At 40.4% G+C, this 26,324-nt stretch overlaps 1 protein-coding gene across 1 annotated transcript in view; it reads right to left on the bottom strand.

Annotated features, from left to right (window-relative positions):
* TENM4 (teneurin transmembrane protein 4) overlaps positions 1-26,324 on the bottom strand; it is a 1,176,249-nt gene that overhangs the window by 22,234 nt on the left and 1,127,691 nt on the right. The window contains exons 28-31 of the mRNA XM_051987214.1: positions 12,298-12,470; positions 8,696-8,931; positions 2,250-2,546; positions 1-569 (exon numbers count right to left, since the gene is read on the bottom strand). The exon at positions 1-569 is cut by the window's left edge and continues 1,046 nt beyond it. Coding sequence (XP_051843174.1) covers positions 1-569; positions 2,250-2,546; positions 8,696-8,931; positions 12,298-12,470 — 1,275 coding nt within the window. The remainder of the gene's footprint in view (positions 570-2,249; positions 2,547-8,695; positions 8,932-12,297; positions 12,471-26,324) is intronic.

The following is a 26,324-nucleotide window of genomic DNA, read 5'->3' on the forward strand; positions in this document are numbered from 1 at the left end:
CCGAACTGCTCCGTCTTTCCCGACACGTCGTCGTAGCGGTAGAGGTCGATGGGCAGGGGCGTCTCGTTGATCACGGCCTGCATGCTCGTGACCCGGAAGCTGTTGTCGTAGTTGTAGTCGAAGCGCGCGTTCACCATGCCCTCCTCGGTGAAGCGGAAGATCTGCCGGTCGATGAGGGGCCCGATCTGCCGGTAGCGGATGGTGCAGGTGAAGCCCTCGTTCTGCAGGTTGATGGTCTTGAGCATGCCCGCCGTCTCGTCGTAAGTGAAGGCGACCTTGGTGGTGTCGTAGAGCACCTCGGCCAGCTTGGACAGCTTCCCGTACTTGTAGATCACCCTGCGGCCCGTGCCCAGGTACGAGGTGCGCAGCAGCTGCCCGTCCTCGGTGAAGTCCTGCAGGACCGAGGCGTTGCCCTCGGGGGGCCGGTAGATGTTCCGGTAGTAGCCGATGGAGCGGATGGTCTCCAGGGTCTGCCGCGCCACGTTGGGCATGGTCACCGACGACAGGCGGTCGTTCTTGTCAAACTCGAAGATGTACTGGCGCTGGCTGTGGAGGAGCAGCATCATGGACTGCAGAGGAAGGAAAGGGAGCGGAGAGAGAGGGAGTGAGAGCGGGGGAGAGGCCCCCACGGCAAAACGCCCCGATCTCTGTCCCGCCCCCCACAGCAAAACGCCGCCCCATCTCTGTCCCCGCCCCCCACGGCAAAACACCCTGATCTCTGTCCCCGCCCCCCACAGCAAAACACCCCCCCCATCTCTGTCCCCGCCCCCCACGGCAAAACGCCCCGATCTCTGTCCCCGCCCCCCACAGCAAAATGCCCCCCCTCTCTGTCCCCGCCCCCCACAGCAAAATGCCCCCCCTCTGTCCCCGCCTCCACAGCAAAACACCCCCATCTCTGTCCCCGCCCCCCACAGCAAAACAACCCCCACATCTCTGTCCCTGCCTCCACAGCAAAACACCCCCCCCATCTCTGTCCCCCCCCCCCACAGCAAAATGCCCCCACATCTCTGTCCCCGCCCCGCCACGGCAACCCCCCCCAATCTCTGTCCTCGCCCCCCAAGGCTCTCAAAGGTCAGGACACGACTGAGGACAACTGCCAGGAGAGCCCAGCAGCTCCAAGCAGCTCTTCCGGACAGATTCCTCCTCCCTTCAGAACTCTCCCGGCCTTCCGCTTGCTTCTCTCCTTTGTATCTCCTCGTTCACCTGCTCCGTGACTTATCTCCCAGCCTCAGAACTGAAGGAGCAAGAGAACTCCGACTGGGTCGTAGTTGACTGCTCTCTCTCCCACAGTGCCCAACACAGAGCTGGGCCTGGCACAGAAACCATGATCATAGCTATCATCACCACCAGAGTGTGACTGGAAATTTGCAAAGTGTTTTTTTTTTCTTTCTTCATAACACTATAAGTAGGTAGTATAGCTATTATTATTATTATTATCTTTATTCCCATTATATGGATAAGGAAGCTGAGGCCCCCCAAAGGAAGTGATTTGTCCAGTGACACAGATCATCACTATCATAGTATGACTGGAAATTTGCAAACTTTTTTTCTTTCATCATAATGCATCATAATATAATATAATACTGTAAGGTAGACAGGATAACATTATTTTTAAATAATCTTTTTATTCCCATTTTATGGATAAGAAAGCTGAAGCCCACTAAGGGAAGTGATTTGCCCTAAGTGACACAGATCATTAATCATTAGGGCCAGAATTTGAACCTGGTTATGGACCTGATATTCTTTTTGCAAGACCACACTTCTTTCATCAAAAAGATTTTTTTAATTGATGAGAGATCTCTAGTGGTGCTCCACTGATCCCTGATGGTTCTGGAGGGGAAAGTGAGGCAGATGTCCTCACTCAAATCCAATCCACTTGCATGTCATGGCATCCCCTCTCTGATGTCATGGTCCTCTTTGAGAAAGAGGGACAACATTTAACTGGTAATACACTTGAAGAAATACAACTGCTCATATTTCAATTTGTAGACAAGGAAACAGAGGCAAGCAGTGTTAAGTGAATTGCCCGGGGTTATACGGGTAGTAAGTGCCTGAGGCTGGATTTGAACTTAGAGTTCCTGATTCCAGCCTGGCACTGTGTGCACTGGGGCCACCCAGTGGTGCCATGAGCTAGGAAGCATCAGAGCCGGGATTCGGGCTTTCCTCCGAACCACAGCTTCTGTGAAGAACGCCCCAGGCGTGGAACCGGCCTTGGAGTCTGCCCAGAAGAGGTCAAAGAAGAACCTTGCCTTCTCCAGGTATGTGTAGCTCCAGGACTTCCCGTCGGCAAAGATCCTGGATGTGATGCGGCCAGCCTGGTCATACTCCATCCTTTCTGACATGGTGCCTCTCTGGATGCCTGCAATGTGGCCCCCTGGGGAGTAGGTCACGTTGACGCCGTTCAGCCGGCTGCTGGGGGACCAGAGGCTGGGCCTCCCAGCCTGGTCGTACAGGATCCGGAGAGTAAACTTGCGGTGGTCATCGTAGATCTTCTCTGTCCGAGTCACTCGGTCAAAGTCCAGGGACAGGAGGTTTCGGTTGTGAACCTGCAGAAGCAGTGGAGAGAGAGATTAGTGAGGATCCCAGTCCCCAGACTCTTGCATCTGCAGAGAATCTCGGAGCAGAGCCTGTTAGAGACTTAGAATACAGAACATTACAAGGCAAAACACAGAAAAGAAAAAAAAAAGTGGAAAGGGCCTTAAAAGAAGAATGTTAGCCAGCCGGGTGCCTAGTGGACAGAATCAGGAAGGGTCTAACCTCAGACTCTCACTAACTAACTGTGTGACTCTAGGCAAGTCAATCTTACAAAGACCAAATAAACTAACCTTTGTAAAGAGCTTTGCAAACCCTCAAGTGATAAGTAAACCTTAACTCGGCTGATCAGGACCATGACAATGAGGATCAGAACATTAGAAGGGAATGAACACCTAGACAGATGCCTTCATTTTACAGATGAAGATGCTTTGCCTCCATGGCCTTCATATGTGGAAAGGTCAGCATTCAAGTGATTTGACTAATGTCATACAGCAATTTAATAACTGAGCTAGAATTCAAACCCAATGTTCTGGACTTATAGTCCAATAAATATTCTAGGATACAATTATTGTATTACTCTATATTTCCATAGCATGTTCTAGTTTAAAAGGAATACTGAAATAGGCAGTGCAAAAATTATCATAGCCATTTTCATCCGAGAAACTTAAGATTCATGATTTCTGTAAGGTCTTAAGGCTGGTAAAAATCACATCACAGGATTCCAAAGCCCAGTATTCTTTAGAACATTCTCATTCTCTCAAAAGGGAGCTTATGAAACAGTTATCAAAGAATCAGGGGCTAATGTTAGGAAAAGAAAATGAGCCAAAAGGCCACATGTATCCGTCTGGGAAATTATAAACAGGCCCCAGTGTTTAAGCTGCGGGACCCTGTGCAGTATGTCACTAGCGACACAGACTGATACCTATGGGGTTAGTCATAAATACAGAAATAGGATGCAAAATTCCATTTCTTTATTAAAATCTGAAAGCTGTGATTTACTGTTATTCCTTTGGGATCCTCTGCTTTTCTGACTTTCAAAGGAAATTGAATTGCATGCTGGTGCAACGTTCTGGTGGGGACTGGGCTGTTCGAATTATCAGCTGTACCTGCGGACACAGTGTTCCCCACAGTGACTGGAGGAACTACCCCTAGTGACTTCTCCAAGATTCCCTAGGGATACTCCTTAAAGAAATGGCTGGAAAGACAACTGTGGGGTTATAATAATGACAGCTCCCACTTCTCAGTGCATGGAGCTTGCAAACAGTCTCTTCACAGCAACCCTGGGAAGGCAGGTGTGTAGTCATTGCTATGCCCATTTCACAGATATGGAAGATGAGAAGCATCAAAGTGAAAAGACATATAGAGGTAGGAGTCAGTATTCAAACTCAACTCACCAAATTCCAAGTCTTGTGCTTTATCTGAGACATTGCATTTCCTACTAATTAAGAATGGCTGAGACACCGCATTTCCTACTAATTAGATAAGAGTAGCTCTGTTTGGCCCTGACAACTTTAGAAAGCCATGTACTAAGAGATGGGAGGGCTGTAACGTGCAGTGTGAAAGTGTCCAAATTGGAAAAGTTACAGATCTTAAGTTAAGCCCTGATTCCAATAAAAATTCTGCCTTTTACACCAAGTCTAGAGTTCTAGGATCCTCCCAAGTACTATATAGGGAGTGAGAAAAGCCCAAGAATCCAGAACTCTTGATTTCTCTAATTTGGATTTGCAAAATAGTAACAGCCCTGTGCTTTCTCTGATTATATAGTAGAATTGCTTTTATTTTGGTCAGAGTAATCTTTATCATCTGTTGATCTGGTTTCCCTCAATTAAAAATCTTTAGCATCTTATTTCTTTGTCTGGCATTCAAAATCGCTAACCCTCCACTAAAACTTCACCTCAACTTTCTCATTTTACCCAAGCAAAGACATGAAATAAGGAATCCTCTTTCAAATCCTGTTTTAGACACTAGTAGCTGAATAACCTAGGACAAATCATTTTTCAGCCTCAATTTCCTTATTTGCAAAATGGGAATAATAATAACTATATCAATAATAGCTAGCAGTAGTTAACACCAACTAGCATTAGATTATCATAAGCTAATAATAATGATAGCTAGGATTGTTTATTATTATTAGCTAATAACAGTACTAGCTATTATGATTTTCTCATTTTACCCAAAAAGAAGACTTGAAATAAGGAATCCTCTTTCAAATCCTGTTTCAGACATTAGTAACTGAGTAACCCTGAGACAAATCATTTTTCAGCCTCAATTTCCTTATTTGTAAAATGGGAATAATAACTACATCAATATCTACTATCATCTGCTAGCATTAGATTATCATAAGCTAATAATGATAGCTAGGATTATTATTAATTATTATCATTAGCTAATAATAGCCAGTACTAACTATTATGATTATTATTAGCTGATAATCATAACAGCTAGCATTTATGTAGCAGTTTACAAATATCTCATTTTATTTCTCCAATACTCTTAGAGGGTAGGTGCTATTATCCCCATTTTTACAGATAAGACACTGAGGCAACTTGCCAAAAGTCACACAGCTAGTGTCTGAAGGCAGATTAGAACTCACATCTTCCTAATTCCAGGCCTACACACTATCCATTCTGCTACCTAATCTTCAAATGAGATAATGATTTTAAAGCACTTAGTATATAATTTGTCACATATTAGGTACTATAATGCGAGCTATAATTATTTTTGGTATATGTCCTGAGGACTGGTAAAGATAAGCAGCTAACTTTTTACTCCTAAGAATTCTACTTATTGACTCCCTTATAGTCATGGGAATTCTAAAAGACTTTAGAGATTATCTATTACCTAATATGGATTATCTAACCCTCTCATTTAAAAAATGAGGAAACTGAAGCTGTAAGAGAAATGTCCTTTGTCTAAGGTCATCACAAAGCCATTAAGTGTTTAAATCATGGATTAAATTCAGGCTATCTAACTTCAAACCAATGCTCTTTCCCCTACGCGCTGTTGCCTAAAAAAAAAAAAAAGTACAATTAATAGTGATGAATTATACCACATGAACTTAAAGGAGCAAGAACAACTGTCAGGGTGAATTGCTTTCTGACTGGCTTAAAAACAAGAGGCAGATCTAGATATGGATAGTAATAGTTTCCCACTATAGTCCATCACTTAAATCATTTCAATTCTTCTTTGTGGGAAAACTGGTTTTAAAAGATTCCCTTCGAAGATCCTGCTCTGAAAGCTGAGGGCCCCATTTGAAAGAGCGGCTCTTTGGAATCCCAGAAGAATACACAAGCCTTTCCAAAGTGCTAATCTTCCACTCTCTCCTTGGACTCCCCCAACTTAGAAAAATGGCAGAGGAGCAGCTCCTAGAGTTGTGTGGGCGGCATCCTCTCACTTGCTCCCACCTCCAGCCTCTGCCTGTCCAAGTTACAAAGCCTTGAAAATGAGGATTTATAATGAAAATGCTGAGACAAGTCTAACTGTAGAGACCAGGATGGCACGGCTGTAATAAGGCTGTCTTCCCAGGGGTAATCAGACACAATTGTGGAGATAAAAAATATCATCGCATAGAATTTCCATGAAGCATCAGTGTTGATGAGAGCACAGGAGGCAGGGGCTGGGCTCATGGTGGAAACACTGAGAATGCTGGGCGGAGAGGGATGGTTCCCTTCAGTGAGGGGACCATTAGCTGTGTCATCCTTCAAGATTCTTCTCTAACGTCCAGCCTTGACTGCCCACTGCTTCAGAGATGAGGGCGGGAGTCTTATCGCTTAGCTAGGGCTCTTGCGAGACTGTGTGTCAGCTCTGTGGCTGAATAAATAAAATTGAATTAAGCAGATAGCTTGGGAACCGTGCTTGGCAGCAGAGAGATTATTTTACATCCTTCTTTATTAAAAAGTTCCCATCTGTAAAAAATGAGTTATGGTATTGGGAAAGCTCCCCCCCTTACCTGACTCTAATAACGTTTTAATATCAGACAGTATTCTAGGTGGCCATGGGCTTCTAGCTAGCTTAGAAGCACAGAAGCTGGAAGGAACTTAAAGGCCATCTGATTGAAAACCCATGGAAAACACGAATGGTCACAAAGACAACTGTAACATTACTAAGAATAACAACTCATATTCCTATGGCATTTTCGAGTTTTACAAAGTCCTTTCTGCACCAATTTTAGTAAGGAGGAAAAGTATTAGAATTGCTGTTTTACAGATAAAGAAACTAAAGCTTAGGGAAGATGTTATTCTTTCCCCTGATCTGCAGAGCTGTTAAGTATTGGAATCAAAGATAACCCTTCCTCTTGCACCTTGAACCTGATAGTCCAACAATTGTCCCCCCTCACCTGGAATCTCTAATTCCTGTTATCTACAAAAATGCTCACATTTCTTCTATATTTAGAAAACAAAAACTCTCCTCCAAATTCTCTTCTCAATCCTTTCAGTCTGGCTTCAATACCCGCCTTGAATGAAATGACTTTCTCAAAGGTTCTCAGTGATGCTGGAAGGGAGAAGTAGACATGATACTTTAATGCTCTGGGTTCAATTTCCTTATCTGTAAAACAGGATTTGATTTCCCTTCTAGGTATGAATTTGTGATCCAATAATATCACTTAAGCCTTTTCTGAGAGTTCATTCTGGTAGACCATTTGACCCTATTGACCAAGCCCCTTTATTGAGGCAGTCTGGCTTCTCTTAGACTCTGGGATCCTCTCTCCTTATTTTCCTTCTATTGGGTCATTCCTTTTCAGCCTCTTTCATTGGTTCATTATCCCCAGCTCCCTAAGCCTTGGCAGGCTCTGAGCCAGCGTTCCAGGCTACCTTCCTATCTGCCTCTACACTCCTTCCTCTGGATTTAATCATCTCCTCTATACAGATGTCTCCCAGACCTATAAACCTTCAGCCTTCATCTATCTCCTGGACTACATCTTAGCATCTTGAATCACCTGGACCATATCTTGATCAAAATGTCCCGCTACCACATCAAACTCAACATGCTCTAAACAGAACTTCATCATGGTCCTTCCCTATGGTTCAGTGTTGACTGCCTCCAGTTTATCCTGCTTTTATTTCATAGTTGTATAAAGTTGTCTGCATTTTGTCTACACTATTAGACTATAATCTTCTTGAGAGGAAAAACTGTTTTTTAAAAACTTTTCTTTGTATCCCCAGCATTTAGTACAGTATCTGGTGCAAGTAGGTGCTTAATCAAAGTTTATCAAATGACTGGATATGATTGTTCTTAAGAACATCCAAGATTATGCATCAGAGCAGGACTCTTACCCTTTTTTTTTTGTACCATGGACCCTTTTTGGTACACTGGAGAAGTCTACAGAGCCCTTATTAGAATCATATATATTTTGGGAAGAAGTCTCACCTTTTTAATAGAAAATACAAAGATTTCATACAAAATAGCTAGAGTAGAAAAAGAGAGGGGCAGGGCAGGACAGAGAATTAGACAGCTACAAACAGTAGAGATAAGAGAGATATCATGGGGGAGGCAGAGTGCCAATGGCAGAATGACCTAAAGGAGGGCAGTCTCAGAATCATATTTGTAAATGAACAAAATAAAAAATATAGAATGATAAAGGAAACAATGTAATGAACTACAGTTATAAAGATATTTTTAAAAAAAATTTTACTGATCCCAGATAACAAAATCTGGAAGAAAGAGAATTGGATTTGTAGACAGAGAACTTGATTTCATTCTGGTTCCAAAACTTGACCAGTCACTTGAAGAGGTTACTTAATGTTATCAATGTTAAATAATTATCAAAATTAATATTAATAATAAAAAGACTAATAAAAAGAATCACTTAATTACTAATTCATCAATAATTACAATTTATAACCACTAAAACAATAATATCTAGAGTTTGTAGAGCATTTTAAGGATTGCAAAATGTTTTATATGTATTGTCTCATTTAATCTTCACAATAACCCTGGAAGTGGATGCTATTATAACCCTCATTTTACAAAAGAGGAAATTAAAGCTGAAAGAGGTAAAGATACTTGCCCAGAGTCACATAGCAAGTAAGTGTCTAAAGCTGGATTCAAACCCATCCTGATCTGAAGTCTGGTTCTCCAGATCCTGTGCCACTTTTCTGGCCCCTGTTTTCCTCATCTGTTGAACTGGGGATTCTTACAGGTCAAGGACCCACTTGCTTACCCGTAGCCGGCGTCCAAAGACAGTAACCTGGCCCCTGGCCTGCTCTTTGCGCTGTCTCCATTCCACAAGATTAAGCCCATTATCAATGGGCAGCGTCACGTTCCTCTTGCCCACCGTGGGGTTGACGGTGCCGGCCAACAGGTGGGGCTCGGTCTGCAAGGCCACTTCCATGCCATTGGCTAGCATCAACCTCAGGGAGCCGTCAGCACCCAGGTAATAGCTATTTCGGACTTGGTCTGGGGGAAGAACAGAGACAGAGAAACTCTGTTGAACAGATAGCATGGGGTAGCATGTGCTTTCTTTAAATCAATTCAAGAATAATTCTAATAGCTATTGAGCAATCAATCAATCAATCAATCAACAAGCTGCAATAAAGTACAAGAGAAGTATCCTGGGGCTGCCTGGAACTGCCACTCATTCACTAGATAACAAATTAATAATTAGATTTATATAGTGTTTTAAAATTTGCACAGTGTTTTGCAGATATCACATTTGATGGTTGCTGCAATCCTAGGAGGAAGGTGCTATTATCATCCTGAATTTTGCAGATGAGGAAACTAAGGCAAATAGAGATTAAGTAAGGTTAGTAAGCTTCTTAGTCAAAATCTGAACCCAGGTTTTCTTGCCTCCAGATTCTTGAGCAAATTACTTTAATCCTCAGGGCTTCAGTTTCTTATCTGTATCCTAGATTTAAAGTTTGAACATTTATGATTCCTCCTGGCTGCTAATATCTATTTTGTGTTCTTATATTCTATGTCTTACTTTTAATGTTTTAATATTCTATGGTAAAAGTTTCTTCTCAGCTTCAAATTTCTATTTTGTGTTTTTGTATTCTATGCCCTATATTTAATGTTTGAATATTCTATGGTCATAGGTTGTCCTAGCTCCAAATTTCTATTTGGTGTGTTCTAAAATTCCATATCCTGAATTGAATATTTGAACATTTTATGGTTAAAGGTTTCTCCTAGTTCCAAATTTCTTGTGTGTTCTAAAATTCTATATGCTACATTTAATGTTTGAACATTCTATGGTTAAAGGTTTCTCCTAGTTCCAAATTTCTATTTTGTGTGTTCTAAAATTCTATGCCTTCTATTTAATGTTTGAATATTCTATGCTTAAAGGTTCCTCCTGGCTCCAAATTTCTATTTTCTGTATTCTAACTGTATTCCAAATTTAACATTATGTGACTTGTTTGCTGAGGACCTACTCTATGCTGTTCACAATTTGAAATTCATCATAGGTAGATGATGGATAAAAATAAATTTTCAATTTATTTTCAATATTTTCATTAGAATTTAAAATTTTACTTTGAATAACTATTAACCTACTTTCTGTAAAGTGCTCCATAGAAAAATAGGTTGGAACAAACAAAAACCAATACACACCAACCACAGCTTTAAAAGACTTAATAAGTGTTATCTTAAAGAGAAAACCAATTACTCATTAAAGTCAGTGATGTGATGACAAGAATATTCGTTTTTTCTAGAAAAATTTGATTGAGTCTTTTCTCATCAGTAACTTAAATTAGAGGGTCACAGATTTAAAGCTAGAAATAGAGTTCATATAGGCTAATTGCTTTATTTTATACTTGAGGAAAATGAGACAGGGATAGGTGAGGACCCTTGCCCCAAGTTACACAATTACTGAGCAGAGAAAGGTTTCAAATCCAGGGCTTTCTGACTCTATACCCAGTGGTCTGTGCCCCAGACCCATCTCATGATCTCATTAAAGGAACTATGTGTGAGAAGACAGTGTGATGGGGAAAAAAAGGTCAAACTTTACACTCATGAGTGTGGAGGGAGCTTCAGTCCAAATATATTTTGAAGGACAAGCTAAGAAGTTACTAGAATTAATGGAAAGCTTAGGGTCAGAAGTCCTTGGATTGCTCACATTTATGCCACTTTCTGGCTGTGTAACTGTGGACAAGTCACGGCACTTCATTAAGCCTTAGTTTATCTAAGTGTAAAATGGGAATATTGTGAGGATCATAAAGAATGGATCTGAAAGGACTTTATAAATTGTGAAGGGCTATATTAATGATAGGAATGAAAAACATAATTTTTTTGGGCATTAGACTGGGGGTCAAGAATACAGAGGCTAAAAGTTCAACCTCAGATACTTATTGCTACTATTCATAGCTAGAATTTTTGCAGAATCTGCTATGTGTTACTGTGCTAAGCATATTCCGATTATTATCTTATTGGATCCTCACAGCAAGCCTGAGAGGTAGGTGCTATTATCCCCATTTTACAGACTAGGAAATTAAGAGCGAGAAAGGCTAAGTGATTTGTTCAATGTCACATAGTTACTCAGTGTCTGAGGTCACATTTGAACTCAGGTCCAAGCTTGTGTGACCCTGCATAAATCCTTTAAACTCTCTGGGTCTCAATTTTCTTATCTGTAAAATGAAGTGGTTAGACTCAGTGACCTTTGAGGTCCCTTTCTAGCTCTATATCAACCCATGATAATGACATTTTAATAATAATGTTCTACATCTGAGATCAGAAGCTCTTTTTCTCTGTTTCTCCAATAACACAAATGAATTTTTTTTAACAAGTGGCAAGGGGAATGTCTTCAAAGCCAAACCCCTTCATAATTAGATGTACTCATTCGTGTTTCCCTTTATGCTCCCTGTCTGCATCTGTGTGAAACTGTCTTTAATTTGGAAGCCATTAGATAGGCAGAGTAACTTGAGGTCAGCTGGATTAGGCACTAATGGATGCTTCAGTCTTTGTTCAGATGAGAACAGAACATGACAATGCCATGAGAGATACTGTTCAGAGATGTCAGGCTGAGGGTTTACAGGACTCAGACTAGTCTAGGCCATCCATGAGCTAGGCTGGGAGAGAGAGGGGAAGGGAGAGAGGGGAGAGAGAAGGAGAGAGGGAGGGAGAGAGAGAAAGACAGAGAGAGAGAGAAAAGGAGAGAGAGGGAGAAACAGAGAGGAAGAGAGACAGAGAAGGAGGGAAAGAGAAGGAGAGAGAGAGATGGAGAAAGAGAAAAGGAGGGGTAGAGAGAGAGACAGACAGAGAGAGAGGGAGAGAGAGGGAGGGGGGAGGGAGGAAGAGAGGGAAAGAGAGAGAAAGGGAGGGAAAGAAAGAAAGGGGGAAGGAAGGGAGGAAGAGAGAGGAGACGAGGGAGGGAGTGAGAGAAGGAAGGAGAGAAAGACAGAGAGAGTCAGAGATAGAAAGAGAGAGACAAGAGAGACAGGAGAGAAAGAGGAGAGGAGAGGAGAGGAGAGGTGAGGAGAGAAGAAGAGAGAGAGAGAGAGAGAGAGAGAGAGTGTAGTTTTGATATAAGCCATAAGAGAAATTTCCAAAAAACTGTTTTTGGCCTCTGGGCTATGGAAATTGAATCTCAGCTCTGTGGCTTGCTGCCTGGATGACCATAGGAAAATCCTTTCCTTTTGAGCCTGTTTCCCCTTCTATAATACAAATGGGACCTGGATGATGCTTAAAGCTCTTCCCTATGTATATAGACTATAGGTCTAAGTCTTATAAAATTAACTTTTTTAGCAGAAGAAATGTGTTTCCTGGTAGAGAGCTGGCCATCCCCATTTCATTCTTCCCCAGAGTCCCGAGACCCCCTGGACCCTGACTCACCCTGGAGCAGCGTATAGAAGGCTCCGGAGGCTGACAGATTGGTGGTTATCGTCACATCGTCCTTGCTGGATGTTTCCACCTGGACGTGCACTGAGCTGTCCGTGTCACTGCGGAAGCTGCTCACCTGGCCAGTGGGGAACGTCACATTTGTCAGGCGGCCGAAGCTGTCATACCTGCAGACCAGAAGAGTGGGCTGAACCAAAACGGGGCAAACAGGCAAAAAGCAGGTGTCCCGAGGCAGTGTGGATGAGGAGGAGAACAGGATTTGAAATTGGGAAATCTGGATTTCAATCCCAGCTCTGTAGCTTGCTAGCCCAGGGGCAGGCCCAGTCCTCTCTCTGGGTCTAAATTTTCTCATCTGTAAAATGGGTATAATATTACTTGTACTCTCTGCCTATGAGGAGACTGTTTTGTAATAATCTGTTACAAGTTAATAAAGACAAGTTAATAAAACATACAGGCCACATGTCTCAATGGGGCTTCTAAATGAATAAATGAAGATGAATCTAATAAGAGCTTGCTATGTGGTAATAACAATTAGAGCTGCCCAAGTTGGAATGAGGTAGTGAGACATAATCTTCCACCTCAACGAGAGAAGATGATGGGTCACTTGTTGGGATGAAGTAGATGGAGATCATGTTTTTTGGTCAGGGTTGTACTACATTATTCTGGAAATCTCTCTGGGATTCCAGTAGAATGGTGACTCCAAAGAGTGTGTCATTGCTACTGTTCTTATGATTTAAATAGCTAGTATTTATATACTGCTTTAAGTTTTACAAAATAGTCTATAAATATTATCTCATTCAATTCTCACACATCACTATATTTGACTATAAGAGGAGTATGAAGTAATCCCCAGACTTTTCAGTCTTATGGACACTCACATTTTACAAATTAGCTACACAACTCTGGGCAAATCACTTAATTTCCTTGAGCTTTGATTTTCCTTATCTATAAAAAAGGGATAATACAGGGCTGTTGTAAAGAAAACGTTTTGTAAATTGTAAAGAGTTATACAGAAGTGTCAGACAGGTAGAATCATAAGGCTTGAATTCAGATCTGCCTCAGATGCTTAGCTGTGTAACTATGGGCAATCACTAAACCTCTATTTGTTTTATCTTCCTTTGTATAATAGGGTTAATAACACCATCTTCTTTACTGAGTTGTCATGAGGATCAAATGAGATAATATTTATAAAGTGCTTAGCACAGTGCCTAGTACACAGGAGGAATTTAATAAAGCTTATTCCTTTCTCTTTTTCCTCCTCCTCTCTCCTCTTTCTTTTCCTTCTACCTCTTTTTTCCTCCCTCTCTTCCTTTCCTTCATTTCCTTCTTTTCCTTTCTCCTCTTTCTCCTCCTTTCTTCTCCCTAGCTTCTCCTCTTCCTTCTCCTTCCTTCTCCCTCCTTCTCCTTTCTTCTCTTCTTTCCCTTTCCCTTCCTCCTTCCTTTTCCTTTTTTCCCTTTCTCATCATCCTTCTTTCTCTTTTTCTTTTTTTTCCTCCTTTTCCTTCTCTGTCTATCTCTTTCTTCCTCCTCCTCCTTGTCATAATGACTATAATTCTTGCAGACACACGACCACATCAGGGCCTGATAAAAAAATCAGAAAACTCAATTTCTGAGAAAGGCACCATCTTCCTGCTTCTCAATGTGCTTGTTAGCGCCGAAGGAGACCAGTGCTGGTGACAGGAGGGTTGAATATTTTGGCATCTCCAGTGAAGCAAACACAAGCGTAACCTTAGCCCGGAGCTCATGAGAGAGAATCAGCCAAGCTAGAAAGATGCTAACACAGCCAGAGGGGTCCATTCTGCCTTCTTCTCGGGAAGGATTGCACTGGGAAACATTCAGAGGTCTCTGGGTGGTACAAATGATACTCTCCTTCTTGTTCCCTTGCTTCTGTCCTTCCCTAGATCATAGAACTTTTTGCATTAGAAGAGACTTCAGATGTTGGAGACATCTCCTCTTTTAATGCAAAATGTCTTTTTTAAAGGAAAAGTTTGATGATCTTTTTTTACCTTTTTTCCCCCTTTTTTTTCCCTCTCTTGGATTTTTCTCTTTTGTTCTGAATTTTCTTTCCCAACATGTGGAAATATGTAAAAAGTGAATATACATGTATAACAAAATTATGTATATGTATTTTATGTATAACACAAAAAAATTTAAAAATAAAATAATTGTAGATAACAAAAAAGGTTTGATAATCTAGGGATAACCAGAGGCCTCAGTTTCCTTCCTTGTAAAAAGAGATAACATGACCTGGATTACTGAGGAGGAAGGCCTTAGAGTTCTATATAACTCTTATATAGAGTTCAGTCTTAGAAATCTATATAAATGTGAGTGAGTGTTATTTACCCATCCTTAGGGGTTATTCACAGGCCCACTGTATAATCACAAACATGTTATTTCAACTTTAAACCTTAATTTTCTTATTGGTAAGACAGGAAGAATAATGCTGAAAGTACATAGGAGCTTTGAAAAGTCAAAATATAATAAAGAATAGAAAAGTGCCTTTGAAGAGGCAGCTGGTAGCACAGTGGATAGAGTTTTGGGTCTTGAGTCAGGAATACCTGGGTTAAAATTCAATCTCAGTCAATAAATGGCCATGTGACACTGGGCAAGGCAGGATCCACACTTAGGTTTCTCCTGATTTCCTGTCCAACTTTTTCATGACTGGTCTCGGACCATGTTTTGCATCCCACTCATCCTTGGTTTTTCCCTGGCTATGTCTTGCCTCCCATTTCTTTCTCAGGGAATCATAAAACCAACTTGTTTTTGGAAAGAACATGACAATCAATTCCCTTATGGCTCCCCTCCTCATCTTTACTCCTTCCCATCCCCAAATTCCCTCTTTTAGCCACCACTCCCCAGTATGTGTCGCCTCTTTCTATTAGAATGCCAATTCCTTGAGGGCAATTACTATTTTATTTCAATCAATTAATAAACATTTATTAAGTACCTCCTATGTGCCAGGGACTGTGCTAAATGCTGAGGATACAAAAAGAGGTAAAATACAATCTCTGCCCTCAATGATCTTATAATCTATTGGGAGAGACAACATGCAAACAAATACACACAAAGCAGGCTATACACAGGAGAAATAGGAAATAATTAACAGAAAGGAAACATTGGAATTTATCCCTGGTGCCCAAGTATAGTGCCTCACACATAGTAGGCACTTAATAAATCTATTCATTTCTTCAAATATTAACTATATGATCATGGACAAGTCATTTAACCTTTATAAGTTTCTGTTTATCCACCTGCAGTATGGGGATGATAATACTTAGATTACATATTTCATGCACATTTGTTATATGGAAAGTACTTTTTAAAACTTAAAGGGCTATTACAATCCACAGAGCTATGTTTAAGTTAAAAGCATTGGATATAGTTCCACTTGGGTGTCCCACTAGCCCTTGAGCATGCATATGTTCAAAACAAACTCATTATCTTCACAAAAAGTCTTGAAACACATTTGTTCCTCAATCAATGTTTGTTGAATTTAATTTAATGGAGGAGAATGTGCAACTTAGGGATTTTTATCTCTGTCTCTGAAAATAATTAAAATCTAATTAGACTACCTTTTTCTCCATTGCCTAGACCAGGAGTTCTTACCCTTCTTTGTATCATGGGCCCTGTGGTGGATTGGGCAAGCTGATGCATTCCCTTCTCAGTACCACGTTTTTAAATATTTAAAAGGAATGCTGAATTTCAATTAGAAGTCAAAAAAATTTTTTTTTTTTTGCCTCATACAAGTTCAGAGACCTCTTGAAATATATCCATAGGCCTAATCTCAGTTTAAGATGATGAATTATCTAATGGTCAATATTTTGGTACTTGAAAATAAAAATGTCATTTTTCTCATTCAAGTTCACAGATCTCTGAAATGTTGGACCCTAGTTTAAGAACTGTTGGCCCCTAGATAGGGTGGCCGATTAAGAACATTATATTTGGAGGCTGCAGATACAGGTTCAATCACAGCTCTTTTATTTACTGCTTATGTGAACCAAGCAATAGGTAGCTTCCAACCAATGATTCTCTGATCATTAATAATTATCTTGTGGCTTTGATAATATGTCACCAGTACTTTATTTGGGGTAAGAGTATGATTTATCTTCCATAAATATTTCCCAAAGGTCACATGCAAGCAATCTAATGTTTTTCCTACTCTACTGTAGATGGGTGAGATGGAAAAGCAAGTATGCTATTAACATTTTTATTATTATTTTTAATTAAGGGCAGATGAAGTGTAAAAATTAGGTCTGAATAACAGCCTTTAGCACTTACTTGCAAATGCAACAGGAGTTTTTTTAAACCCACATGCCCATTATTTCTGTCAATTATTTTTGCTCTGGAAATATACTATTCCTTAGGTCCTTATTCCCCCACTCTTCCTTTCTGATTAATAACATGAGCATTTATTTCCAGAATTTTGGATGTTTACAAGGCATACCTCTGAAGAAGAAGAAAACCCAGATCTTTCAACTCTAAGTTCCATTCATCTTAAGGATCATAGGATCTTTCTATCTGACATATAGTTGAAACCTTCAGTTTATGTTCTCTCACTTTCATTCTCTCCCCCTCCCCATTTTACCTATCTGAAAGCAGGGATTATTATTATTATTATTTTTGTGAAACCTCAGTGCTGTGCTCATAGTAAGCATGTAATAAATACTTTGTTCATTCATTCATTCAATTATATCATGCTACTTATACTAATTATGTACTATATACAATGCACTGTCCTGGGTATTAGAAACAAAGATAAATGATGTGGCTGTTATCCTGTTTGATTCTCTCAATAATCCTACGAGATAAGTAGTAGAAGTATTGCTAGTCCCACTTTATAGATGCCAAAACTGGCTCAGAGAATTAGGTCACATAAGAGATGGAAGCAAGACCTGAGTCCGGGTGCTTTCAATCCCAGTACTGTATATTTTCTATCACACTATAGGCTTGGGGAAAGTATCACTTTCATGCTAACTATTTCTGGTACCTCTGACTTCGTATGTGACATTCTATTTTCCACTTCTGCACAGGCTATGTTTTACATCTGGAATGTTTTGCTTCTTCACGCCTATCTCCAATAACAACATTTTATTCCCTGAAAATTCAGCAACATCAAAAAAACATTTTAAAGCTCCTACTATGTGCCAGGCACTCTGGCTACAAAGAATGTACAAAGAATGTACAAAGGGCTACAAAGTCCCTACCCTCAAGGAGCTATATTCTAATGAACCTCCCCATGAACGGTCTTTCCTGAGTTTACTCTACCAAAACCATTTTGAATTTACTTGGTATATATTATGTATTGATTTTTACTGTGTACAAGTCACTCCCCTGCTCCAACCTCCCCCAACAAACTCCTTGGGGGCAGGGACAGTTTCCTTTTTAAATTTCTAGCACCAAGTACAGTGCCTGGTACACTATAGCTATTTAACAAATGTTTTCTGAATTGGATTATTGAATATTAGAAACATATTTAAGGCTGCCTCAGGGCTGAGGCAGCATCCATGGTACTGAGTGGATTTTAACAAGAAGAAAATGATGGAGACTTGATCTCTACTCTGTTCTCTCTTGCCTTTTCACTCCCATTTCTCTAGCTAATCCCTTTCTTCTTGACAAGGGTCTGGGATTCTGGGACTTAAAGAGCTATAGTTGAGTCTTGGTGTAATAATAACTCATGTGTATTTAGTATTTAGAGTTTACAAAACATTTTCCCCTGCAGCAACTCTATTTCCCAATACTATGAGAAAGATCAAATGAAATAATAATACTAATAATTAGCATTTATATAGTGTTTTAAAGTTTGCAAGTATGTATGTTATCTTATTTGACTCTGAATCATAGAAAGGATTTTTGAGATCAATTAGTCCAACCTCGTTCTCTCAATGGGGATGAGGGGAGACTGAAATCAGAAACAGCAGATTATTAAGGTACTATCCAAGGTTCTTGCCACTGCTCTGTGTTTCAAGCTGAGTATCTGTGGCTGATTCCTAGTGAATCTGGATTGTCTTGTTTATAAATGCTAAGGTTTTGGAAGGGGCCCCAATTTCAGTATCGGTCCACATGCACTATTTCCTGAGTGTTTCTGCAGAGAAAGGGATTGGAGATATGTTCAGAGGCTGTGACAGGTCCAGGAGGCCATTTAAGCTTTCCTTGAGCATGTGTCCTATGTGCGATGATGGAAGAGATAGCTTGTGCTTGATGCTAACAAGTGCTGGTCATCTCCAAAAGGAGACGTGTTTATCTCAGTGTCAACATCTGAGAGTAAGACAATATTTGCTGCCAATCAGTGGTTTTAGAGACTTTGGTTTTCAGTGACCTTGATGACCATACAGAATTTTTACCAGAACATTTTTAAAATTTGAGTCCTACCTTTTACTCAATGAAAGAAACATATCTATAGAAACCTAAAACAGGATCATCCTCCCTCACTCTCCCTACTCAGGTAGTGTCCCCAGTGATGGGGAGCTTGCTACTTTGCACAGAAATCAGTTTCACTGAACAGCTTTGGTTATGAAGTTCTCCCTTATCGGTCACTTATGTCAGCTGGATGGGACGATGGATAGCGTGCCGAGCTTGGAGTCAGGAAGTTCAAATCCGGCCTCAGACACTTACTAGCTGTGTGACCCTGGGCAAGTTATTTAACCCTGTTTGCCTGAGCTGGAGAAGGAAATGGCAAACCACTCCAATATCTTTGCTAAGATAAGAAAACCCCAAATGGGGTCACAAAGAGTCAGACACGACTATATGAGTTCCACTGTCTGATATGTGTAAAAAGGAGAAAATAACAGTACCTGCCTCTCAGAGTTGTTGTATTAAGATCAAATGAGATAATATTTGTAAAGTGCTTTGTAAACCTTAAAGTGCCATATAAATGCTAGCTATTATTATGACATACTCTACCTAAATCACAAATGATCCCTGGAGGGAAAAGCCGTTAATGTCACCAGGACCTAACAATTTCCTGAATTACTACACCAGCATTCCAGCTAGCCCCCGTCTTTAATCCAGCCATTGGACGTAATTCAACATCTATTTATTAATCACTGACTCTGCCCTGGGGAGAGATAGCGTGTGGGCAGAAACAGTGAGAGCAATCTGGCTTTGGAGTCGGAATTTGGGGCTCAAGTCTCACCTTTGATATGTGGTGTGCACACAGATACACAGGATATGCTGGCTCTGTGCAATTCATTCTTTTCTACACTGGTAGAGAAAATTCCTTTCTACCTGGAGCTCTTTGGAATTATGAAATGGCAATTCCTATTCCCCATCCTCCCATCCTCACCCTGCTCCAAAAGGGCAAGGCATTTATACTGAGCTCTGGAATACAAAAACAAAATACTCCAGTCTTGAGAGCTTTTGCCTTTTGCTCCAGTTAAGAAGCAATACAGCATGTACCCAGATAGATAGCAATTCCTGTCTATACCATTTCAATGAGAGCATTTACTATGTTATTTGGTAGCTTTCCTATCTCATATTTATTCTACACTGTAAAATCTCTGGGGCTCTGTTTTGTAACCTGTCTACATTCCTTCTAGTCTTACCTAACCCGCTGCAGAACACAAAATACTGTTAATGTTCAGGGAGTGTTTTTTGCTGGGGCACTGAATGAATGAATGACAGGAAACTAATGTGGAACCTGCTACTCACTGGGGCAAACTTATAAACAAAGTTATTCCTATGACTAACATGTCCCATTTTGCATAGCTGTTTTAGACCATGGCTATTTCTTGTTAGGACATATTCTCAGTTTCCTCTGCAGCCAAAATTTGAAATAGATGTTATCCAATGTTAGAGAAAATTGAAATAGAAAAAAAAATAGAGAAAATTACAATGGATTTTGGACTGGTTTTAAGCACTAAAACCTTGTCTGACTCTCTGTTGGTAGTCAGTCCTTAGACATTTATTAGGCCTCTACTGTAAGTCAGGCACTATGCTAAGTGAAAGGGATACAAAGAAAGGGAAAAAGACAGCTCCTGGTCTCAAGGAGCTTACAATGCAAATAATTATATTACAAAGCTGTAACCAAGATAAATTTTGAAGGCACTTGAATTAAAGGGTAACAGATAGGGCTTCCTGTGGAAGGTGGGATCTGAGCTGGGATTTGAAGAAAGCCAGGAGGGGAAGATAAGCAGGGGGAGCATTCCAGGTATGGGGGACAGCCAGGGAAAATGACTAGGGGAATCACAATTTAACTCAATGCTTTCATGAATGGGATCTTCTTTTGTTCACAGTCCTGTGACAGGATATGGGGGGAGGGATTAGTTTCCCTAATTTACAAATAAGGAAACTGAGGCTTAGGGATGAAATAACTTATCTGGGGTCACACGAGTGGCAGAATCAGGATTTGAACACTGACCATGATACTTTCTGCTCTACCTGTAGTACTACTGTTGCTTCTCAGAAGTGTAGGACTTTTATTCGATTTATGTCAGGGACTGACTAAAATCCTTCTAAAATCCACTAAAAATCCTTCAGTCTTCCTGTTAGCAGCAGCTAGGGGAAGCCATAGTGCACAGAGCCTTAGGGTTGGAGTCAGGCAACAGGCAAATGATTTGCTTAGTTGGCTAGTAAAAATATATCTGAGGAGTCTCTGATTTCAGTCTCAGCACTCTATTCATTTTGCCACTTGGTTGCCCACAGTAGGTGCTTAATAAATGCTTCTTTCCATCTTTATGACCCTGGGCTCCCAAAGACTCTCTTAGCAAAGCACAATATTTTTCTCCTTCTTGAAATTACTTGGTATTTAGTTATGATATGTCATATGTCCCCAGTAGAATGTAAACTCTGTGAGGGCAGGGATAACATTTTCCCCCTAAATTTTTGTGTCCCTAACTTCTATCAGGTTCCTGGCATATAGTAGATACATATAAATATTTGTTGAATTGAATGATGGGAGATTTGCTAGATGGAGCTGGAAATTACATGGTGACTGAGACTTGAGAGCCAGTTTAGCTGAGAAACTCATCAGAGGGTTGGTTCCCTGAAAAGGACATTTTCAGTCTTGTCAACTGGAAAAAGTTGTTTTTAAGACATAGATGGGTCACCATATGTTTAATGACCAAGGAAGTTCTCTGGATCTCTGAAGGATTAAAAATTAAGTATTGGGAAGCAACCAAATCAACTCAAGAGGGCAAAGAACCTCAAAGGTCTGTTTGTGGGACTAGCAACACAGCATAGAAAAGAGAAGACCTGAGAGTGCTTTTCAGTTTAATCACATGGGAGGCTTGGACTTGGTTCTGGAGGGCAAGACCAGGGACAGTGGTCAGAAGCTGGGCTTGCTGTCAGTGAGACTGTTGTGAGTGAGTTCTCTTCACTGGAGCTCTCCACGACGAAGCTGGCCAGGCTTGTCAGGCAGATCTTAGAGGGGAAGTTTATTCAGTAAGGGTTGTGGCTGGAGGGCCGCTAAGGTCCCTTCCAACTCTGCAATTCTGTGATTCTGAGATTGAGCTTGAAGCTTGTTGTCTTAACAGCTCTTAGTCTGGGAGCAGGCAGGACAAAGATTTAGTGAGACAGGAGTTGGGTTAGGGTTTAGTGAGCTGCTAAACAGTTATATGGAATCAGTGCAGTTGAGGAGATCAACTGGAAAGGCAGAAACCTAATTGGATCAATGGCACTTTGGCGTGACCTGCCCAAACTGCTGATCCATCAATCTCCCTTCCTTGGCCCACGGGTTTCCACAAACCGTACCTTCTGTCCCTGATGCTATTTGGTGCAGGAGGTTTGGGTTGTTAAGTGCTGGTTTTATTACTTTAGACTTAGAGCTGGAAGAAACCTGGGAAAGATCATCTCATTTAAATCTCTTAATTCCACAGAGAAGGAAATGAATCCCAGTACACAAAAGTGTTTGACCTAGATCACAGAGTCAGCAGCTAGGATGTCCTGAGGAACAGAGTGCTGGGACTGGAGTCAGGAAGGCCCGAGTTCAAATATGGCAAGACCTTGGGCAAATCAGTCTGCCTCAGTTTACATTGTTTGTTAAATTGAAGTATATAGGAACAGAATCCAATTTCTAACTGAAACAGGACTCCTCTTTACAATATCCTTTGAGGAGGTCATGTAATAGGCTTTGTGTGAAGATATCTTTGTTGGGAGAACCCATTTCCTCAGAGTCAGCTCATTCCCCTTATGGAGAGATTTCTCTGAAAGGCACACACACACACACACACACACACACACACACACACACACAATATGATACTTCAGATTTTCTAGGCAAAGGTATATTTAGGCAATTTGTTAAGACACTCAGGAAGAGAGATGGTCTTGCCATGTCACTCCCCATCTCTAGAAGTTTCAATGGCTTTCCATTGCCTTTAGAATAACATATAAACACCTATGAATACCTATGAATGGCATTGAAAGCCATAATTGATTCTAACTTATTTTTCTAGATTGATTACACATTTCTTTCCCTCTTGTATTTCACATTTCAAATGATTCTGGACATGACACCCCATCTCCTATCTCTGTCTTTTTGTCTTTATCTTTTGTCTGTGTCTTTAAAGTATCTGTCCATTCTTTGAATATTTTCCTTTCTCTTGTCCATCTCACTGAATTGTGAGTTTCCTTCAAAGCACAGATCAGGTTTAATCTTCTATAGATTATTTTTATTATAGAATTTATATTAAAATTATTATAGAATATACATGTAATAGAATTACTATTTTCTAGATTATTTTAATTATTTATAGAAGACTTTTCCTGATGTTCCCCTATCTGTTCTTGGTCTCACCTGAAATAAATTTATCTTTCTTTTGTATTTTTTTGATTAGTGTATGTATTATATTTCATTAGTAGAAAAGAAGTTTCTTGAGGAGAAGGCCTTCTACTCTCCTCTTTCTTTGAATCCCTAGTACACAGTATAGTTACTGGCACACAGCAGGTAATTAATACATTCTTGCTGAACTGAACTGAACTGGGTTTATATGAATTTTAGTTCTAAGGATTAGCTGATATTAAGGAATATTGTGATACATAGAACCTTATTTTGAATCAGATGTCTGGGGAAACTGAGAGGGAGTAGGGGTACAATATGCCCATGTACACTTTTTAAAAGCAATAATAACCAAAACTTTGCATTGGCTAAATAATGAAGAAAATGGCTTGTCCAGGCTCTGCAGACAACTGAATTATTTAGTATATTTCCATTTCAATGAATTAATCAAGATAATTGCTATTTTCTAAGGCTTTTTTTCTCCTTAAGATATGAACATGTCTTTTTCATTTTGGGTAAAACAATCCACAGCAGGGACTTTATAGAGACAATAGTGTGTATTTTGGGAACAATTGGACCTAGCAACTTTAATACTGCAGGGATCTGTGATGTTAGACCTGTGTGGATCTTCCTTCCTTCCATCCAAACAGATTTAAATCTTTTCTTCTATATGGTAAACCTCAGAAAGGAAGGGAATATGTCTCTCTGAAATTTTTTATCTTCCCCAATGATAAGCATGGAGCTCTGAATACAATACATGCTTAATAAAAGTTGGTTGGATAAAACTCACTACACAACTAGCAGAGGTAGTCATCACTTGCTAAGTTACTAGGGATGTGCCTTTACATATTTAGCTATTCTGGTCCCGGGAGGTCAGACATAAGAATCCACACTTGAGAGCTTTGTTGGAACTGCCTTCACAATGCTCTGTTTTCTTCTCTGATACATGTGGGTATGGAGGGAGCACTCACTGGAGGAAGGTAAGTTATTATGTGAATATGATGTCACATGCTTTCTTCTTCTTGATTTTTAGAATGATGAAACATCTGCTTAAAATTTAGGATAATACATAGTTTACAGATTCAAATTAATTTTGGGATTCACAGAACCACCTTACTAACAGGTAGTTCAAATATCTGAAAACAGTCAAGAAAAGGAAAGAAGCTCCAAATGCTTCTGAGTGGCCTAAATAGACATTACAAGTTCCTTACAGTCAAGTTCTTTAGCATTACTCAGAAACAGAGTCCCTTAGGATGTTTCTTTGCACCCATTTACTCTTACTTGAGACAGATATGGTTCATTTGTTTCCAAACTCACAGCAGATTACAAAGAGCTGCAAGGACTAAAGGAAGGCCCACTGATGTCAATAAAAAAAATGAGATAGTAAGTTAGAAATGAGAAGATCTCTAGATGACAAGCACAGAATTCCAAGAATAGAACAATTTGGGGCTATTTCATACAAGTACCAAATGCCCCATGCACTCCCTAAACACATGGACATCATTGTTCTATGCACTGGATAATCAATGGTGTGTACAATGACTAAACATCAAGATAAAGTCAAATTACAACCAATATCCTGTTTATGAAGGCAAGGAAATGTGGTAATTAATTTTAGAAAGATTTCCCTGGCAAAGGAACATGAGGAGAAAAACCTCTGGCATTTGGAGAGTTAAACTTTGGATGACTAGAAAATTTAGTTACGAGGAAGAATTCAATGTCCAACAATGCTCTACAAATGAAGCATCATGGGATTCTGTAGAGTGATCAAATAAAAAGGCTTTTCTCAGGAGAGTTCATATAATCCTTCTGGTGTATCCCCCTTTATTAACTAGAGTTGTGAGCCCTAACACAGAATCACTGTATTTCTGAGTGAGAAGGGACTTGAGAGGTGATAAAAGTCCAATCTGCACCCCAATAGGCATTTACAACATTCTTGATGAGGGATTATATTGACTTTGCTCAAACACTTTCAATGATGGAGTACTTACTCCCTTACAAAGGCAGTCAGTCCACGTTCTCTCTGGATATTTTTAAATGTGAGCAAGTTCTCCCGACATTTCCACCCTCAAATTGAGTCAAAATCTTATTTTAGGTACCTTCTACTCGTTGGTCACTGTTCTGATCTCTGAGGTGGAACAGAACAAATTGAATTTTTATTCTCCTTGACAGTTGGCTCTCCAAATACTGAAAAGGAGCTATCACATCCTGATGAAAGTTTTCCCTTCTTCCCAGATTAAATATCTTTAGGTTTTTAAATATACTCTCATATGACATGGGCCCCATCTTTACATTGGCCATGATACTTTCAGTGCAGCCCAATACCACAATGATCTTTGGAGATTGTTGATGCCAACAGAGACTGGGGATCTGTCTCAAAGACTCAAAGGCTGGTCGTTTTCGACTTGGACTTTCTCCTAAAGTTCCCCTCATTTCTCCTTCAGCAACCCCTTTCTCCTAATTGGTGAGAACATCAGGTTTAGCTTAGCAGGTCCCATCTCTGGCTTGTGAGGAATTAAATGATCCCTTTCCTCAGGAGGAACGGACATGACTAGAACACCTATTTGGCACATTGGGATGTGTTGTTTCCCACTGAGGACGTGCTGTCGGCTTGTAGCTGTTGCCTTTTACTCTGCTTTCAATGCCATGCCTTGCACAGCCGGGCTGATTTATGCTCTGCTGCTGAACTATGTCTAATTCTAAGGGAAAGCAGTAAATTGGACAAGGAGCTGAGCAAGCTCTTCTGGCAGGGGCAGCCAGCTCTCTCCCCATTGGGATTCCAAAAACATAAGGAGAATCCTATGGGGAGCCAAGCACTTTGAAAACAAGACCTTGCCATGGCAGACACCTGCCTTCACCTGTCGGGCAAGCATTGCGTCACAAAGGATGCAGGTAGGAAAGCTGGAAAGGCAGCAGCACTGAACCAAGCAGCAGGCACTGGAGTTTCAGTTCTGATTTCAACAGCATGAAACAGGAAAGAGAACTAGATTTGGAGTCAGATTGAATCCCAGCTGTCTCTGTCTCTGTCTCTGTCTCCCTCCTATCTCTCTCCTTCCTTTCTCTCTCACTATTTAGCCTTGAATAAATAGCATGCTATTATTTTCAGTCTCAGTTTCCTCTTCTGTAAAATGATGGGATGGGACTTGATCAGCAAGGTCCCACCAAGCTCTAAATCCATTGATCCTATAAGTGCTTACTGATGGTCTTATTAGCTGTGGAACCAGATGCCTCCAATCCAATTCATACAGAACTCATTATCTTCCCCCTAAACCTTCCCCTCTTTCAAACATCCATCCTTCCTTCCTTC

The sequence above is a fragment of the Antechinus flavipes genome, chromosome 3 (assembly GCF_016432865.1).
Source record: "Antechinus flavipes isolate AdamAnt ecotype Samford, QLD, Australia chromosome 3, AdamAnt_v2, whole genome shotgun sequence".
NCBI lineage: Eukaryota > Metazoa > Chordata > Mammalia > Dasyuromorphia > Dasyuridae > Antechinus > Antechinus flavipes.